At 43.0% G+C, this 19,742-nt stretch overlaps 1 protein-coding gene across 1 annotated transcript in view; it reads right to left on the reverse strand.

Moving 5' to 3' along the window:
* OBSCN (obscurin, cytoskeletal calmodulin and titin-interacting RhoGEF) overlaps positions 1-19,742 on the reverse strand; it is a 173,325-nt gene that overhangs the window by 23,748 nt on the left and 129,835 nt on the right. Inside the window, 6 exon segments of the mRNA XM_039382410.1 lie at positions 1-114; positions 1,775-1,887; positions 2,234-2,367; positions 2,716-2,839; positions 5,202-5,270; positions 5,313-5,456. The exon segment at positions 1-114 is cut by the window's left edge and continues 55 nt beyond it. Of these exon segments, the coding sequence (XP_039238344.1) occupies positions 1-114; positions 1,775-1,887; positions 2,234-2,367; positions 2,716-2,839; positions 5,202-5,270; positions 5,313-5,456 (698 nt within the window).

The following is a 19,742-nucleotide window of genomic DNA, read 5'->3' on the forward strand; positions in this document are numbered from 1 at the left end:
AACACAGGTATAAACACCACCATCTTCCACGGCAGCATCGTCCACCGCTAAGAAATACGTTGTCCCTTCCTTCCCCTGGTGGACTCTGTCACTGTCTGTCAGCAATGAAGTGCCCTGAAAGAAGGAAATGACATTTTAGCACTGGAAAAACCAAGATGGAAACAGATGTTTTCGCTCTTCCAGAGACAAGCTACGGGAGCAGAGCTACAAGACAGACTGCTGAGGTCAGCAAATCTCCCCAGCAAAGTGCTGGCTGAAGACTCCTCCATGTCCCAGTGTTCCCATTTATAGGAATACAGGCTTGGGAGGGATCACCAGTGCCATGTGGTTGACTGTTCAGCTCTCCCAGCACACCATTCCTGAGCAGTCAGCCCAGGGAACACAAGGATTGGCTACTTTGCTCCTGCCTGGTCTCCAGCTTGTGCTGGCACTTGTGGTGTTTGTGAGATAAGGAGCAGCTGAGGGAGCTGGGGGGCTCAGCCTGGAGAAAAGGAGGCTCGGGGGGACCTTCTCACTCTGTACAACTCCCTGACAGAAGGGAGGAGCCAGGTGGGGGTCAGGCTCTGCTCCCAGGGAACGAGGGACAGGACAAGAGGACATGGCATCAAGTTGTTCCAGGGGACGTTCAGGTTGGACATCAGGAGGAATTTCTCCACAGAAAGGGTGATTAAGCACTGGAACAGACTACCCAGGGAGGTGGTGGAGTCCCCATCCCTGGAGCTGTCCAAGAAAGGATTGGATGTGGCACTCACTGCTCTGGTTTAGTTGACATGGTGGTGTTTGGTCAAAGGTTGGACTTGATGTTCATGGAGGTCTTTTCCAACCTTAAAGATTCTGTGATTCTATATATTCCTAAATGCTATGAAGAAAGGGACAGGAGGGAGTGTGTGTGACACAGAGGGCAGATTGTGAGCATTTGCAAAAGGTTCCTATGGCAGTAAAATGCAAAATAAATATAAATAATAAAATATATACATATATGTATATAATACAATATAGGTGAAGTGAACCCTATTCCTACACATAAAATGTCAGTCTCAGAGCTGTTCCTTTTTATAGTGGAGCAAATTTTAACTTAGAGCAAATCACTCCACAGCAGCACCAGCTCAGTGCTTGGTGGGAGCCAAAAAGTATCAGATGTTAGAATTATTAGGGAAGGAATAAAGAATAAGACACAAAGCATCATTTAATAAATCCATGGCTTGCCCATGGTTTGGTACTGTTGCAGCAATGTCCTCTGTAACCCTTTCCAGATGAGGATTGACAGAGCAAGTTGGGGCTTCTTTTAGCAATATGACAAGATATGGCAGCAATATTCTATAGAATGATAAATAATTTCTGTTTTCTATCTATGGGATATTCATTGTCCTTGGTCACACTCACTTTAACAATTAGTTGCAGAAAAGATACAGAGCCTGGAAGTCACATTGACAGTTGGAATAAACCACTCTTAATGCCATCCCCAGCCCCAAACAACAGCACACGTGTCAGTGACTCTCAGGCAGGAACCAGTTTCCTTTCCTGCTCATCTTGGTCTCCAAAACCATCTGGGTTGCCCTGTCTGAAAAAGGATCCCCAGTGACACTGGAGACAACACAGGGTGAGACACAGGGATGGTGGTTCCAGTGAGAGCAGCTGGTTCCACAAACCCTACAGACATGATCCACAATCAGTTTAAGATATGTGGCATGAAAGAGCAGAAGACATTCCCTGTGGAAGTCCAGCACTAGAGTCCCTTCTGTGGTCCTCACTGTCAGCCAAAATCTGCACTCACCTTAAACCACAGCACGGTGGGTGGAGGGGTTCCCTCGATGACTGCCTGAAATTTGGCACGTTCCCCAGAGTTCACCTGCACATCCTCTATTGTCACTTGCATGTAGGGAGGACCTGGGGGGACACAAGGGTTTGCTCCATGCACAGTGCCATAACTTCGTCCCCAGTGTGCTGATGTAGGTGGAGTTACTCAAATGGTGTTTATAGGATGGGCCATTTAGGGTACAACAGCTTAGTGTCAAATCAAGAGGTACCACAGCAATATATTTGGGTTTCTTTATACTGGCATTACTTTTAGGCTTCTTATCTTCAGGGTTACCTATTATTTTTTTGTTTAATCAAGTTACCACTTAAAAAAAATTGGAATTGTTTAAAAAAAGCAGTCATGGGGACTTGATACCAAAAGAGAAGACAGTGGCAATTGTGGAATGTGGGAGAGGGAAACAGGGTGTGCTCTTACTTGCTGGGGTCTTCTCCTCAGTCTTATACACACGAGTTCTTTCCGTGGTCTCAATATAAACTTCACTGTGCACATCCCAGACCACGTCTCCTTCTCTCCTGTACCAGCCTCCTGCCCCTGCCTCTGGTGAGGTTCTGCCATGAAGCCCAAGAGAAAAGATCAAGACATTGTCACATACAGTGACAAGAGATGCAGGATTTCCCCTGCCATGGACCTGTTTAACCAGCAGACGAAGAGTTATTTACTTAAAATTAACACGAGAGGAACTTTGGTTTGGGGGAATGAATTTCTCTCCAACCTCTTCTACCCTTCTTTGACAAAGCACGTGCCACCAGGATTCTAAAAATTATGGCAAACCTACAAGAATCTGTTCAAGTCACCACCTGGTTCCTCCACAACAGAGAACTTGATTTTCTTGCAGCAGAGTCTGCCCCACTCAGAAATCCCTATGTGTTATATCAATCTATTGGGATGGCATTTACCTGTCGATGGGAACGGTGCGTTCCCGAGCGCTTCCGTCTCCAGCAGCTGCGTCTTCCTGGGAAGGACCAGGGCTGGGCTTTGGCACACTTGGTTCTTCAGCTGAAACCTGCCTCTGTGCTTTGTCTGGCAGCAGAAACAGGGCAAGTTAAACATGTCACCTATGACAGCACACCTGAAACCCAGAGCAAGCCTCTGGGGCCTTCTCTAGTCTGCCTGGAGTTGGAAACAAGTCCAGCTGAGTCCAGCTGAGTGCAGTCACTGAAGCTCAGAGGAGATTTTGGCCCTTTTGCAAAGATCACATGAAGCAAAGGGGTTGAACATCAGAGAGACCGAATGGAGGCACGTTTCTGACTGGGAAATACTAACTTTTCTGTAAGGAAGCACACACGGACAAGAGATGGGAAAGGCAGTCTGTAGGGACAGGGAGAAACAGGACAACTGGAAGGATACTGTGGGTTCATCCATCCTTTATAGGAGATAATTTATCTGTGTTGGAGTTCCAGCTCATGGCTGTGATGAAATCATAGAATCACAGAACTGTTTAGGTTGGAAAAGACCTTTTAGGTCATCGAGTCCAACCATTAACCCAGCACTGCCAAGGCCAGCACTAAACCATGTCCCCAGGTGCCACATCTACACATCTTTTAAATATATCCAGGGAAACCCAACATTAGCTTTGTACACATGAATGTTTCAATTAAACCTTGTTAGGAGAACAGCTCTTGGCTCACTGCTGTGATCACAGACAGCATCAGTGACATGATTAAACTCACATCAATGTAAAAGGGGTGGTCAAAGCAGGTCCTGGGTGGGGATATGATTAATCTGGAGAAAATATGGAGGTACGTTCTTACAGAGAACCATGTGATATTTTAACATCAGCATTGCTACACCTCCACTGGGTTGTTGGAAAATGTCTTCATAGGGCTCTAAGTTACACCAGAACAAGGTTTGGCATCTGGGGCTTATAGGAACAAAGAAGCAAAAATTTGGTGCAGCTTGATGGCAGTTCGGGTATTTTTCAACTTTTTTAATTAATTATTTTATGAGACATATCTTTAAAACCTGTTTTGATCTTCCATTCCAAAAGTACCCGACTGTCTTCTGATATTTGAATTACACCATAGGATAAAGGGCATTGTCTTCTTTTCCATTTTAGGAGAAAAAGTTAAATTAAGAGGGGTCTTCCCCCAGCAGGAAGCATTTTATGGATGCTTGGTGCTGAATAGTTTTGGAAAAAAGCAGCAGTTTCTAGAAATCACAGAAAACAGCTTTATGGGGATGGAAAAAGTGGTTATTCAAGACATTGCTGACAGTTTAGTGGGATTGTGCTTTCTTATCACTATTGAAATATTTGCCTTCTTTTTAATCAAAGCATGTGATCATAGGGACAGTTGTCAAGTTTCCATCTGATTTAAATAACTCCCCATAAAATATTTAATTTTGCTCAATGAAAGACCTGCAAAACCATCTCATTCACCATTGTATTTCCTCTGTCGTTATGACTAAGGAAATAATCTACTAGTTGACGTTTTACTTCAGATTTTTGAGTCATCCTGCTTCACCAGGCTATTATTGCCAAGGATGATTTCCTACTAGAAAGAAAAAAAAAGATTTTAAAGCCCTGCAATTTTTTATGCTGTTATTTTGGGTCTGATTCCCTGACCAGCTTTTATCCTTGTTCAGTTTTAAACAAGAATATCTTATTTTTTAAACATATTTGGATTTGAGGCTGAGGGTTACTTGAGAGAACAGTTATTCTGACTTGACACAGAGACAGCTGAGACAAGTTGTTATGGCAGAAGCAGAAGGAAGAGTGGAAGGGTTGTCTCTCATTTGGGATTTTTTGAAAACAATGGAAAAATAAAGGACTCGATATCTTGGCAAGACACAGTCACACACATCACTGGGTTTAGTCACACAGGAGCTGCTAAGAAGTCTGTCAAGGCTCCAGGGTCAGTGAAATTCAGCTGAACTTGATGCACTGAACATCCTGTAAAACTTCTGCCAGCGGATCCAGGGATGTTAAACACATTTCCAGCTTGTTTATGGCAAAAACTAAAGCAACTGCCCTCACCCACCCCACCAAACCAAATCCCATATAACTTCTACAAATGTAAAGGAAGGATCTCATCCCACCTTCTCCCTGAAAAATATTTGAAGCAAGACAAGGGACAGAAGCCCAAAGTTGGAAAAGATCCCCATTCCCTCCATTTTGGGCAGGTGATGACCCAAATTCTACTTCAGTCATGGTTTTCAAACATCTCCTGTTTCCTGAAAGATCTGCCCCGTTCTTATATCCAACCTCACCCCCAACCCACACCCCCACATTTCTTGGGGTCTGAATGTCCTCTCTTAATCTTCGTCTGCTCAAAACACACTGAAACAGAAAAATTAGGTAAAAAATATCTTTGCTGGCACGTTCAGTGTTTTTCTCTCTCTCTTGACTCCCACGGGACCTCTCCCAGATCCATGCCCAACCTACCATGGCCTCCAGGAGCCTGGGTTTGGGTGCTGGCTTCATGAACCAGCACAGGGGGCCCAGCTGATGTTTCTGAGAGGTCTGGAGGAACAGACCCAGGAAGGCCGAGGCCACCTTCTCCTCTCATGCCCAGGGGAAGAGTCACCAGCATTGACGCCGAGTCCATGAGCGTCCTCAGGGCTGTCTTGATCTCCTTATCGGCGCGTTGGAGCGAGGCCTGGACAGAAGTCTCCATCCTTGGCTGTGGGGGAGTCATTCCTACAGGCAAGAACAACAGCTTTTCTCTCTCAAGGGCAAAAAGAAAACAGTAGCACCGCCCAACCCATGGGAATCTTTGCAATTGTATCGTTTGACTCTCCTAGAGCAGAGAGTTGATGTGGAAATGCTTATTCCAGCAAGAGGGAATGTGGCTGAGACTTGGAATAAGAAGGCTGGCACAATGTGCTTTGGAAAGAGGTGTCCCCCCAGGCTGAGGACACTGTGCCACACTGTGTACACATGTGGGGTCTCCCTAGACAGTGGAACAAAGGATTCATCTCCCGGCTCAACCCTACGTTGGCTGGTCAAAAATACCTTTATTAATCATAGAATATCCTGAACTGGAAGGGACCCACAAGGATCATCAAAGTCTAACTCCTGGCCCTGCACAAGATCCCAACAATCCCAGCCCGTCCCTGACAGTGTTGTCCAAACACTCCCTGAGCTCTGTCAGCCTTGGGGCCATGCCCACTGCCCTGGGGAGCCTGTTCAGTGCCAACCACCCTCTGGGGGAGGAACTAATCAATGATCTGAACCCACTGCACTGATACAGATCCTGTGTGCCAGGAGGACGTTGTCCTCACAGGGAAGAAGGAGGGAAAAGGCACCAGTGTCATCAGTGGCTCTGGAGAAGGGCAGGGGAAAGAAGGGAAGGTTTTTCTGCTTCATGATAGGACAGCAGAAAAGCTGTTCTTTGCTCCTGAGTGAGGTGTTTGTCCTACTTTACCATTTCTGGATATTTTTGCTGGGCTTTGCTGCAGGAGGTACCTGAGACCTTTAAGTTTGTTCTCAGCTATGCCTTTACAAGATACCCCAGAAGTGAAGTCATCTGGTCTGTACAGTCATGCCCAGCAGTGCTGCAGAGGAGAGCATCATACAGAGGAAGAGGTAACTCCTGCCTCAAGAAACTCACTGTCTTGAAGGCAGAGAGAAGACAGAAGCTTTAAACACCGAAAAATGGACTTCCAAAGCATAAGTTTTTGCAGAATGGCCACCCAGAAGACAAAGAGCATGGTTTCACCCCCACCCAGTGATAGAAGCAGCTACTCTAGAATGGGATCATAGGAGCTCAGGAGTTCATCTCATCAATTTACTGCCCAATAAACCTTTCACAGATCTTGAAGAGGTACAACAAAGGGACAGGTGATGTTTAGGGAAGCCCTCAAGTAACCATCAAGGCAGGCAAAATGCATGTCAGACAAAGAGAAATCATCACGTTCATGATGTGATTGCTCACCAAGCAAGAGAGAAAACTCAAACCATCGTGTGGTTCAAGAAAAAATGCGAGCACTTGGAACAAAGATCTCTGACCTGTTTAATGTCATTGACATGTGAGCACATCCTGTAGCTGTTTAGATTCTGCTCCTTTCCCATCCTTAAGGAAGTAGATTCTCACGATAGGTCAAGTTTGGATCAGCTCCCTTCGAAGACACATCGCTTGTTTTTTGTTTTCAATGATCATAGTGGTTATGAAATATTTATTTTCTAAATTTTTGGATGGAAAAAGCAAGTTTTGCTCACTCGGTGCCCCAGACTGACCCTCCGTGTTTGTCAGCACTGGGATGGGTGGAAGATTTTAAGTATTTTCCTAGAGAAATATTTCAATTCCCTGGTGTTCCTGTTGTGATTGCTGCCAGCTGGTGCTGACCTGTGAGCTGGGCAGCTGCCAACAAGGGATCTCTCTGGAAAGGTATGAAACGCTCAGGATCTCTCAGTGAGGAAATACATAGAGATATAGAAGTTATATATAATCACAGGTCTCCTCCATACTGCTAAACCCACCATTTTCACAGCTGTTTAGGGATGTTACACCACCTTCTTCCTTCTTTAGGACACTGATTCAAGCTGCTGACCTGAGGAACTTCAATATCCACCAAGGTACATGGAACCAACCCCACAGTGATGACACACCCGTCCGTGATGGACAAAAATTCTCAGTTCTAAAATCCCACCCTTGAACCTTTCCACCCCACATCTCCTTCAGCCCACAGCCAGGGAATTGTGTCAAGACTGACACGCATTTTGAAGTTCCAGTTCGGTCTCAGAGAAGGACCCAAGAGGACAAATATCATTTGAGATTATTGACTCATAGGCCTGAGTTGGAAATATCCCTAAGAACAGATCCTTCCACTTCAACAGTTCTGAAACTTCCTATAAAAAAAGAGGGCCAGAGCCCAACTGAATTATTGTTCTTGGGCCATGATCCAGCTCCTGCTGAAGTCAGGGGGAGAAGAGGATGAGCTGATGGAATATCAAATGCCATAACAAAGAACACAGAAACCCAAGGAGTTCAGTGACAGCTGATGCAAGACATTTATTGATATAAACTCAGCACTTAACAGCGTATCTTGCATTGGATTTTTTTTTTTTTTGGTGTGTGTTTTTTTTTTCTTTTTGTACCTCAAGCAAACTGAAGTTTCCACTTTATTAATACCCATTTACCTGCAGGAATTTTAGTAAAACATCCACTGTATTAAAATCTTTCATACAGCTGTATGTTTTCATCTACAAGAAATAAATCCCTACACGTCTCATTAGTTATCTACAGAGTTTAATCACTTACAAGCATAATTTTTAACCTCTAGGAAAATATTTTGAAGGTATATGTAATGAACTTTTCATAAACCTTTCACTTTTTGAACAGAGGATTTTAAAAATTTCTTTCAATTGATTCTCTGTTGCTTAAATTTCAAAAGAAAATGTAAACAGATGTTAATTGCTTTGAGCTAATGAATCAAAGTATAATTATTTCTTCTATGACCATCTGAACTGCAGCCTTAGTGTCTTTAGAAAAACCTGAGCATCAACCACAACAGGAGGAAACCTCCCATTCCTTTACACATCTTCATTAACTTTTGAATGAATATCATATTTTAAAAGCTTATCACAGGGCAAATTCTTTTCTCAGCAGTATCTTTGTAAATCTGAACGAAACCCACTTCCTTCAGTGGAATTTTTCTAGATTGATACTGGAATAACTGAGATCAGAATCAGGCCCAATATAAAAGAAATATTTCCAGTTTTGAAAGTATTTCCCCGTTGTGTGTCTGTTACTTTCCAATGTACAGTGCAATATATGAAAAAAGCACTAATATATATATCCATTGTATTGCTGATTATAAAACAAACAGTATAAACCAAGGAGATGTTATAAAAAAACGGGAGAGTACCATAAAGGAAGCTTGATTTTCTTCACCACACATAACCCCTGGAAAAGCATCCTATATCATGAAGGTAGTGCACGTTATATTCCACACAACATCCTGTCTGGATGCAGAGAGTGAAAGGCTGTGAAATCACTGCGTTCATTTTAGTCAGCACATGATCAAGGTGCAGCCACGGAAGGGAAAAAAGATAACGTGTTCTTTTCTCCAAGCACCTTCTGTGAATTCAGTCCCTGTCAGCAGGAATATTTTGCCAAGACTCCAGAACAAGCTCCTCGATATTACCTGGCCAGGAAACACTGAGACAACACCACACACACATTCCCAAGGCAGAAACTCACTCCATCCTCCCTCCTCAGGCTGCTCGGAAATCCAGCAGTGCCCGGGCATTTCTGGTTTCCCTACACCACCAAAGGGAAAACATTTCCTGTTGCAACACTTGTAGAGAGCTCAGCTAGGACAAAGTGTGGGGATTTTTCACCCTACCCCTCTGCCAGCCACAGGGCCAGCGCTTGGTCCTGCTGAGATCAATGACAAACTCCATCTGATTTCAGCTGGCACCAAGGTTGGGCCGGTGAGCTCTTTTCTTTCCAGGGCTGAGCAGCTTGTTGAAGGTCTGTGCAACATCCCTTTTGGGGGAAGCCAACAGGAATGGGCTCAGTGCATCTCAGCCTTCCCCTCCATCTGCATTCCCACTGCAGAGCTCCAGAGGAACTCCACAGAAAGCAATCCCTCTACAAGACATCCCAGCGTTCCGGGTTACAGGAACACGATGCAACTGCAACGGGCAACCCAATACATTTTGAACAGATCTATTTTTCAACCAAACATTTATGGTAAAGCTCTCTTTTCTTTTTTTCTTATTTTTTTTCTTTTAAATATATTTTTGTGCTCCTGCTACTTTGCTGTAGCTCAGTGGTAAATTCCTCTCAGCACGTATAGGATACACCATCCATCCGTTAGCAGGAATGTTTCACCACTGGCGTGTGCAGGAGACCAAATACTAGTCCAGTAATATTTATTGGCAAAGACCACATTTGTGATTCGTTTAAGATCACATTTGTGATTCTCTGCACATGTTAGTGCTTGATTGCAGGTACAGAAATCATTTTGTGCAGCACTTAAACCTTTAAGTGCACATAAAGTAAATTATATTTTAAAAGATATGGTATATAAATGCTATATAAATCCACTTCACTAGAATGCAGAATAATGAAACCTACATTATTAGACAACTAGGAAGTGGATTTGAAAATATCAGTCATTTAAAAAAAAATAGTCTTTTTCACTTAAAGCAGAACAACAAAACTCTTGTTTCCTCATGACAGTGGGATTTTCACCACTGACTTTAGTAAAACTGGGATGTCAACCAAAAGGCCTGAGCAGCCCTTTGCATCCCTAGTAAATGTAATATTTACTGTATATATTTAATTCCGTGGCAGGAGTTTAGACTAATGTAACCAGACTGTGCGTGTTGAAAGGTTTATAAAGAAATTTTGGTAGAGCTAAGTGGTGTCAAAAGTGTAGAGCAGAGTCAAAGCAATGTGAAGCTTCATGACCTTTGGGCCCACACGGTGACAGGAGACACTTTAGCTGGAAAAAATCCTCCTATCCTGGGCTGCTGAAAGATGCTGAAAAGCTTGGTTTTCACCTTCTTGCCACACCATGAATTGGCGCATGAAACAATTTTTAAGTTCATGGACAAAAATGCACTTTTCCACTCGTACTTCTGTCATAGGTAGAAGAATCAGGCTTTTCCTAAACCTACCATCACTGCCCCACTATGGAATGATATATGTTCACCTCGGTCAAAGCCTTTAAAGCTACAAACTGTTCTGACAGACTGTTCCCTTTAAGACTGGAAAAGCTCGCCATATGGTACTTAAACGTATTTTCCTCCAAGGTATTCCCTTGTAATCCTTGCCACCAATCCCCCTCGCCTACGACGACTTCGATTATTTATTTATTTTTTTTTTAATTGTTTTTTATACAAAAAGCCGCTTTCTCTTTTTTTTTTTTGCGTTAAAAATCATGCTTGCATCCCGCTCAGCTCTGGGACAGGTCTTCTGCGCTGATGTGCAAGGTGACAGGCTCGCCCACGGTCCCGTAGCTGAGGGTTCTGGTGGAAACTTCAGTTTTAAAGCTCGACTGGCCGTTGTCCGCCGAGCGCTGGACTTCGGTGCAGAAGGAGGGTTTCACCGTGAAGGAAGGGCCCGGAGGAGCCGCCGCCGCCGCCGCTGAGCAGGAATCGCTCACACGGAAGGAGATGTTGGAGGGGGTCACCCGGGACGCCGACACGAACACGCCCCCGGGGACGTGCTCCTCGTACTGGCTGAAGAACCTCTGCCTGGGCTCGGGCACCACGGGCCTGCCCAGGTTCAGCAGCACCGGCTTCCCGATGGTCGGTTCGTTGATCTCCGTCTGGAGCACCGAGATCTCGCAGGGCCGCTCCGCCGCGGGCGCCTGGTCGTCGCACCTGTAGGTCTCGCCCTCCCGGGGGACGTAATCCTCGAGGTCCTCCAGAGTTAGGATTTTGCCGTTGTGGGTTAAGATCTTGCGGTCCCGGGTGCTGATGTCGTCCGCCCGCGGCTCCTCGGGCTCGTCGACTATGACGACGGTGTCATCCTCGCTGTCCTCTTGCATCACTTCAGCAACCCCCTCATCCACAGGCCAAGACACATCCGGCTCATCCACCTCCTCCTTAACCTCTGGGCTCTCCAGGGAGAACACAAGTTCGTGCTGGTCTCCAGCAGCTGCCTCAAAACTGAAGACCAAAGGCTCCCCCCTGCAGGCGAGCAGCGGGCAGGCGGCGTCTGACCCACAGTCAGCACTTGCTTCCTGCGGGAAGCTCTTTCCTTCGGTTCCACAATCCACGAATGAATCATTTCCTAGTGGCTCGGACCCACACGGGGAGTTTCTGTCTTCGTTGCTGACCTGAGGCCCTTCCTGCTCGGTTGTGTACACCAGGGGCTGGATGTCACCTTCAGAGAGCCCCTCACTGGGCAGAGATTTTGACTGTTCCACCAACTTATTGTTGGAGTTGTTTGTGTTTGGATCATCTTCTGGGGAACGCCTCGGCCTTGAGCTGGGAAAAGTGAACGTCAACACCCCTGACTCATCCTTTTCTTGTTTCACTGGGGAAGAGCCTCTTTTCCTTGCGGGTTTTGGTGATTTTTTCACCTTGAATTCAATTATTTCTTCCACTTCGACCCATTTGGGCTTCTTCTCCTCTACCTTGCTCTCTACGACCTCTCTCGCCGCTGCTCCTTGCCTGTCCTCTGGTTCTGTGACGTAAAGCCTGGGCACAGCAGACTTGGGTGCTGCCTCCTGGTCATGCCTGTGGACGGGCTGCCTGATCTTGGAGACAAAAACCGGCTCCGGAGTTGGCTCCGCCCTCGGGGAGCGGGAAGGCGAATGACCAGAGGGAGAACGAGCAGGAGAAACCCTTCCCCTTTGTCTTGGGCTCTTCACCACAGTGGTTATGGTTTCCTCTCTGATGACAGAAAGGGTTGGAACGGAGTTGGCAGGAAGACGAGACTTTTTTTGGGAGCCACACTCCATCAGCACATGCCGTGGTCGCTCGGGGCACTGCAGTGGGGTTAGTTTTGGGAGCACTCCAGCCTTTGGTGAAGCAGGTCATGTTGGGAGGGGGACACACACAACTCACACATCCACATGCCCATCTCCACCTCCTTTCTGATCCAGGGAAAACCTCAGTGCCTTTTCCCCAGGTGAACCCCAGCCCCATTAACCCCTTGAGTGCATGAACACACAACAAGCAGGTCCAGCTGAGAATGTTCTTCCTGTGCTTGTGTTGGCCATCTACTGTTCTACTTTGGACCCACAGAGCAGTTTCGCCCCAACATTTTAAATACTTTAACCTTTTCCTGAGTATCCTTCGCTAAAATCCTGGATTTTAGGATTTTATTACAGTAGGGTCAGCAGCTTTCTCTTTTTTAATAAATGTAACATATCTCTATTTTGTTTATTAAAGCTCTTTTGAGTCCAGAGATCTGCATTTCCACGTGCAGAACAATTGCATTAAAAGGGAATTAACCCTTAACATGTGCAGACAACCAGGAAAAGAAAGTTAGAACATTTCCTGCACGAGTCATCTGTGCCAAAATGAATTTATTTTTACCCTTCATAGAATTATTATTGCAGACACAGCCTAATCCTACTAACTCCAACTGACACAGGAACACCAACCAATATGGGATGCATGATTATGATTTCTCAGCATATTTCTGCTGGCCTTACTTTAGATTTTTTGACATATCCAAAGCAGGTGGGACTCCAGGGATGGTGTAGAGGCCTCATCCCTGTAAAACATCCAAGGTCAGGTTGGACAGGGCTCTGAGTAACCTGATCTAGTTGAAAATGTACCTGCTCAATATAGGGGTTTGGGCTAGATCAGCTTTAAAGCTCTCTTCTACCCCAGTATCTAAACCTAGACTTAAATGTTTTTAATTTATATGTTTAATGTGCAGTTTTTCCTGCAGGTTTTCCTGTGGAGTTTCTTACGTGGCAAAAATTGCAGGTGAGGACAGCGTTTGCTTTGCAAGCACAAGGAAGATAATGCTCTGCTGCTGGATCTGTGGAAATCACAGGAAAAGCTCATTTTGCTTCTGTGTTGAGATTCTGTCCCTCCCTCCAAGGAATGGGATTAAAAAAATAGAATTAACTTGAAGTTAAAAGCAATGGCCTGAACTGAGTTTACGAATCCAGGCTGGTATTGCCTTCTCCTATGGAGAACAGATTTCTTTCCACCATCAACCTTTCCCTTTGAGGATGTGGTGAGGTCCAGAACTGGATCAGCTACAGTGAGATTTATTTCCTTCCACAACGTTCTCTCTTCTCCTGCTCATTTCCACTGCTTTACTCATTCCCCAATTTTTTTTGCAGACCTTGAAGGTCTGTGCAGAGCCTTCAGAATGGCCACGGGGCCTTTCTGAATTACACAAAAAGGAATCATTTTAGATAAAGATGAAAATGAATCCTGGTGTGCTTGTTGCAAGGTTCAAAACCTTTTTTTTTGGGTGGTGTCTGGGATTTGCACATACAGAACATTGTTCAATCCTATCTCTCAATTATCTCTTATTTTCTGCCAATAGTTTCAAAGTTCCTCAGCTCCCTACACATTAAGGAGAGCTGGAACGTGCCCTTAGAGAGTTGTTCCCAAATTTTATCCCGTCAGTGTCCCAATTCCAGCTGAGTCCACTCTTACAAAAGTTCATGACCTCGAGAGGAGGGGAACTGTTCTGAGATCGTGCTCGTAAATTTACCAACCTCTTTTGAGGCTGCAGTCTTTCATTTAGGAATCCCATCTTCTTATAAGCCCCTGATCCCAAATGGACCAAGCGCCTGGATCTTAAGAAATAGTCACCACAGAAAATAATAACAAAAATAAAAGATAAGCAGCTCTTCTGGCAACTTCAGTTGCCATTTCGCACATTCTGCTCACCAACCAAAGTAAAATAAGTCAACTTAAGCACCACGTCCAAGTCAAGGACTGATTTTAGCAATAGTACAACCTTGGAGGTAATCCATTTTCCCAAAATATCCACTCTATAGTTATTTACTGCCATCAGGACATGATTTGAATAGTTTTGAGGTGCTCTGAAGGCCTATCACACAAGGACAGCGTTGCCCTTCCCACACATGAAGCAATTTTATAATGTATTCCTTTTTTATGATGTACTTCTTTTTTATAATGTATTTCTTTTCTATAATGTATTTCTTTTTTATAATGTATTTTTTTATAATGTACTTCTTTAATAATGTGCTTCTTTTTTATAATGTACTTTTTTTTTATAATGTATTTCTTCATGATACTTAGAGAGAAGAAGACAAATTGGGATTTTAATGAGCTTCTGGTCTACATATGACTGAGAAAATACTTCTTTTTGCTGCAACTTATGTATATTATAGGCATCCAATACAAACCAGCCTCAAAGTATCCTAAAAGACCATGTCATTATCAGGACAAAAATTCAAATTAGAAATAGAAGGGGATGAAAATATTCATCTTCCTTCTGCTTCATCATAAAAGGCTTTCCTGAGAAATTTAAAATAGAAAGCCAGAAGAAACCACTGTGAGTTGTGAGATATTTGTTAAATTGATAGATATTTGCAGGTAGACAGTTCTCAAAGCTGGTTTGTTTTCAACACTGAATATTTTTCACGTGTAATATCCTCAAATACCTGCCCTAGGCTGTGTCTGAACCAGTGCTGCTATTTTTTAAAAGGGATTTAAAGCATTTTTTTTTTCCAAAGGTGATCACTTTACATAGCTCAGAACTCTGTGGGATCCAGTGGGATGGGAATGAACACACTTGCACGGCCAACGAACACAAGCTTGTTATTGGATTATGCAGAGGCAGCAAAGCAAAACACAAATGTTACAAAAAAAAATAAAATGAAAAAAAATAAAAAATCAGCACTTACATGATGATGGTTTTCTTGGGCACTTTAGTCTCTTGTTCAGTGACTACAAAGAAAACAGTATGAACAGCATGGGGTTAAAGAAAGGCAAAAGCTGAAATGATTAAATTATCTTTGCTCAGTTAATCAAAATAAACCGGAGTGAAAACCAACCAACTGTACCATCCCATCCATGCTTTCTGTGGTTATTTCCAGCATCATCCTTAGTGTTTCTCACCAAGAATGAGAATCCAGAATGTTCTCTGAGCAGTGAATGATTTAGCTTTGAAATTAAATATTTTGTGCAGAGAGAGATATGGCAAAAAATCTGTTTATTCTACCATTTTGGTTTGGCAGGTCAGAGCTAGAAAACAAGGTACTTATTTAATATTTTTATCCTATAAATAAGGAAGTGATGGTGTCAGAAACCTGAAAATGCCTCGGCCTGGAAAATCCTGGAGAACTGAAATTCTTTCAACTGTGATTTCACTTCCTAGAAAAAGAGTTTTCCCAAACACTGAATTTTTGCCAAGCTTTTGTGGACTTGATGTAAAACCCAAGCTGATAACAATGACAACTAAAATCATTATCATCAGTACAGAAAATCAGCATTAAAAAAACCCCAAATCCTAGGAAACCCAGGAGAGCCCTGTTATCCATCTGTGTCTGCTCCTTTTTTGTCTCTTTTTTGCTCTAATTTGCAATTTTTCCTGACCCTTCTCCCATAACAAACTGGAAGCTGTTGATGCATATCAAGATCAAAAGTAATGATTGAAGGATTCTGCAACTATTTTTTAAAACTGACATTTTTATAAAGCAGAAAGATACCATTTGAAGAGCTAATTGAGATTTTCAGCAGCTTTCCCATCCTATCTGCTGGAATAATATAAAGGCACTGTTTGAACCAGGCTGTTTTGAACACACTCTGAACTGCTGAACCTGTTTGAGGTCTAGAAAAAAAAACACCACCAAGCCCCAATTTTTATTTAATAAACTAGTAAAATTCCTAAAAAAACCTATAATTTAATTCTCGAAGTAATTTGTCTAGCAATTGGTTTTAATTTTATATTGGTTTTCCATTTTATAATCAATAAGCTCTGGTAATTCTCAGTTGGAGCAATTTAAGTGAACTGCCACTTAAAAATATGTCTGTAAAATCACACCCACTTCTTGCCCAGGGAATTTGGAGTGTCTGTATTATTTGCTAAATAACTGGTGATTAGTGCTGATGTTTTCAATGGTGCCCCAAACCTGCCCTGGCTGAAAATTAAAAATACATTTGCAATATTAGATGGAATACTTCAACCTAATTTTCCTTCTGCTTCACTTCCAAGGGCTCTTTCCTGCCTCAGGTGAAAACACAAATCCCATCATAACGAAAAACAATTTCGTGCAGATGTTGATGTTAATGTCTGACCTAGAGCTCGTGTTTTCTTTGCAGAGCTTTGTCTCATTTATGCCTGTAAAACTCTGGAATGATTTCCTCTAGAATGGAAGGAATTGCTGCAGAATCGGGTGGGTTTAAACGAAATCCGTTTGGGAATTTTGACTTTACGCTTCCTGGGTAAGCAAAGGGCAAAATTGTTTTCAAATATTTATCCCTGAACACAATTACAATATGACCATTTACCTATCCTTAATTCATATTTATTTTTTTTGTATAATTCAAACCCTTTTTTAAATGGTGGAATGATAATTATACAACGGTGGGAGATGAACTGAGCGCTCAAAAAACTCGCTGCACCCAGGTTTGAGATTTTCACTGAATTTTCAAATAATATCGTGCAATTTTTACACAACTTTTAGAAAATCTCATCAAATAATATCACAAAATTAACCCATAAGCGGTATCTGAGTAAAGACTCTTTAAGAGTGAAGAGTTCTGATGTAAATAAGTGTTAATTAATTTGATTATACACCTGAAAATAGGTGGTTCATACAGTTATTTTAACAGCAACTGTGTTGAGGTGAGAATTAAATAATACAAATCAAATAATTGGATAAATTTAATGAAATCTCAAAATGTCTGTGAGAAAAAGTCTCTTTAATGTTTATTAATGCCCGCTCCTGCAGGCCTCCCAAATTACCCTGAGCACAATATTTTTATATGTAACAGGTGTCAAAGGGCTTCAATGTTCAAAAGTTCAGCAGGCCTGGGATGAGAAAGCTGAAAATAAAGTCAAATTTTTTATGTGTTATCCAAGGTGTGAGGGAGGATTTGAGCAATCCTATGTGAAGGATAGAACCACATGAAAGTAGGATGAGAGAATTTGGGTTTCTCTTTTGGTTTTAGGTTGTTGTTTTTGTTGTTTTGTTTCGTTTTGGTTTTTTTTTCCCCCCGAGAGGAAAATATTCTGCATTCCATTTTAGCACCGGATTTATCATTTCAACTTTTCAAGAGCGTTTTAGGAAAAAAACAGCTTTGCAAAGCAGGAGCCCCTGATAAGCAGGTTAAAAGCTGGAAGCATTAGGATCAGCCAGTGCTTCTACAGGACCAGACTCCTCCTCGGTTAATAGATTAAAACATTGACTTACAAGTGATGAAACATTTAGGATAAGCGAATTCTGAATGGATGAAAGGTGCTTTATGGCCTTTATTACAACTTCTAAGTCTGTTTTCTCCACTCACAGGAGCATAAACCTATTTTTCCTGACGTGAACCACGGGAGCACTGCTCCACTTTCACCCCTCTCTGCTACACTTTGGAGATTAATCAGCAGGAGAGGATGCACAAACCTGACATGAACTGCTGAAGCTAAACCTAAAATGAGCAATTCACACAATCACAGGACCATTAATGCTGGAAAAGACTCTTAAAATCATCGAGTCCAACTGCTCAGCCAGCACTGCCACCATGTCCCCAAGTGCCACATCTACGGGTCTTCAAAATATTGGTGACTCAATTTATGGAGACAACAGTTTCCTAAACTGTGTGAATGAAATTCAAGTGTTTTGATCTCTCTCTCTCTCTCTCAAAAAAAAAACCAAAAAAAAAACAAAACAAAACAAAACCAAAAAAAAACAAAACAAAACAAAAAACAAACAAAAAACAACAAAACCAAAAAAAAACAAAAAAAAAAAAAAAAAACAAAACAAAAAAAAAACAAAACCAACCCTAAACCAAACCAACCAAAAGGCCCCACTCCTGCAATGACTGACACGGTTGCAAAGGCAGATTGAATTTGCTCTGAGAACCAGGTGGTCAGCCTAAAAATGTCACTAACCCGTGGTGACAACAGAATAAAAATAATGAGATAAATACCCTGATCATCACCCTAAACAGTGAACTTCCAAGTGGTCAGGGGAAAAAAATCCTGTGCCCTATTTCTTCAGTAAAAGGGTGACACCAGGAGATCTACTTGTTCCTGTGTTTTAAAACAATCTTCCATGGGAGAGTCGTGGAATATTTAGCTTTTCCCTGAAAGGTGGGTATTACTAAATAGGGCAACCAAACATGCCCAAAGCTCTGCATAAGATCTATGGCAAAACCATGGAGAAATTCCTGTTCCCTGGCTGTAACTGCATTGGAATTTTTATTTATGGCTTTGCTTATTCCATCTGTTTACCCGACTCCTCCCCTTGCTACCGGCTCATTCCTGGACCTGCCCACTCATAGGAAAATGCAACACCTTTCAAAAGCTGGGCTTTTCTTTAAAAATGACCATTAGGGAGCCTGAGATGAGGGAATCACAACATTGACATGTTAAAAAGGCACACCAGAGCACAACAGCCCAGATCTGCCATGTGTAGGTTAAAGCAACAAGGTGCAAAGCAGACAACAAGCTTGAAGTCAAAGAGAAGGATCTTCTTCTGTTACACTTTTTTTAAAGTGTTTAAAACACTTCCAATATGCACAGAAAGAGGAATTTTTAAAGCAACTCTCCATTGACTTCAGTGCAGCGACCAGATGTGGCTGAAGACAGGTCTCAGCTCACAAGGGGACCCCTTAGTCCAGTGGTTTCCATCCTTTTTTTGGGATTTGGTCCTTCCAAAGGGCCTGCAAATTCCCCCAGCGTGAATTTAAATGAGAATTTCAGTTGTGAGACCTGTGGTGTTGGGCTGTGGGTCGTCACCAGCTGCAGGTCAGGGCTCACAAACCGCTGGACTAAAGGTGTCCCAAAGTGTGACAGTGGGTTTGGTTCAGTACAGTACACAAAGGCAGGAGGATACAAACTAAAATATTTGCCTCTAAAGCCCCTCGGGTGCCTCAGGAGACCCAGGCAATGGTCATTTCACAGAACCAAGGATAAATGAGGTAAAACTCAGACCCACAGTGCAGGTGAGCGAGGGAGCAGACACGGTATCTCTGTCCTGTGGTGCCAGCAGTAATGTTGTCCTCTTGGTGAAGTTACAAGCAATCCCATTATTCACAAATATAGGGTAAGGATGGAAAGAGAAAGCCTTCATGAGATCCATCCATCCTCCAGTTCTTTGCCAGATGAACCTGATTTTTCCACAGCACAGGCAGATCAAGGCTGGTTATTGATTCTCAGGAAAGCAACAAGTTCCCTCCTTGGTCAAATGCATCACGTCAAAATTCATCCCTGCTGGGATTCTGCTCACAACAATCCACTTGCTCCATGGATGAGCCTGTTTTCTCCACTGGCCTGAAGCAGCTCTCCCTCTGTTTCTCCCTGGAGGTGACTCAGGGATCTATTTCCTTCCCTATTACCAAATTCAAGCAATTGCACATCGCAGA

This window comes from Pipra filicauda, unplaced genomic scaffold, assembly GCF_003945595.2.
Source record: "Pipra filicauda isolate LSUMZ 115617 unplaced genomic scaffold, ASM394559v2 scaffold269_size1075953_pilon, whole genome shotgun sequence".
NCBI classification, from domain to species: domain Eukaryota; kingdom Metazoa; phylum Chordata; class Aves; order Passeriformes; family Pipridae; genus Pipra; species Pipra filicauda.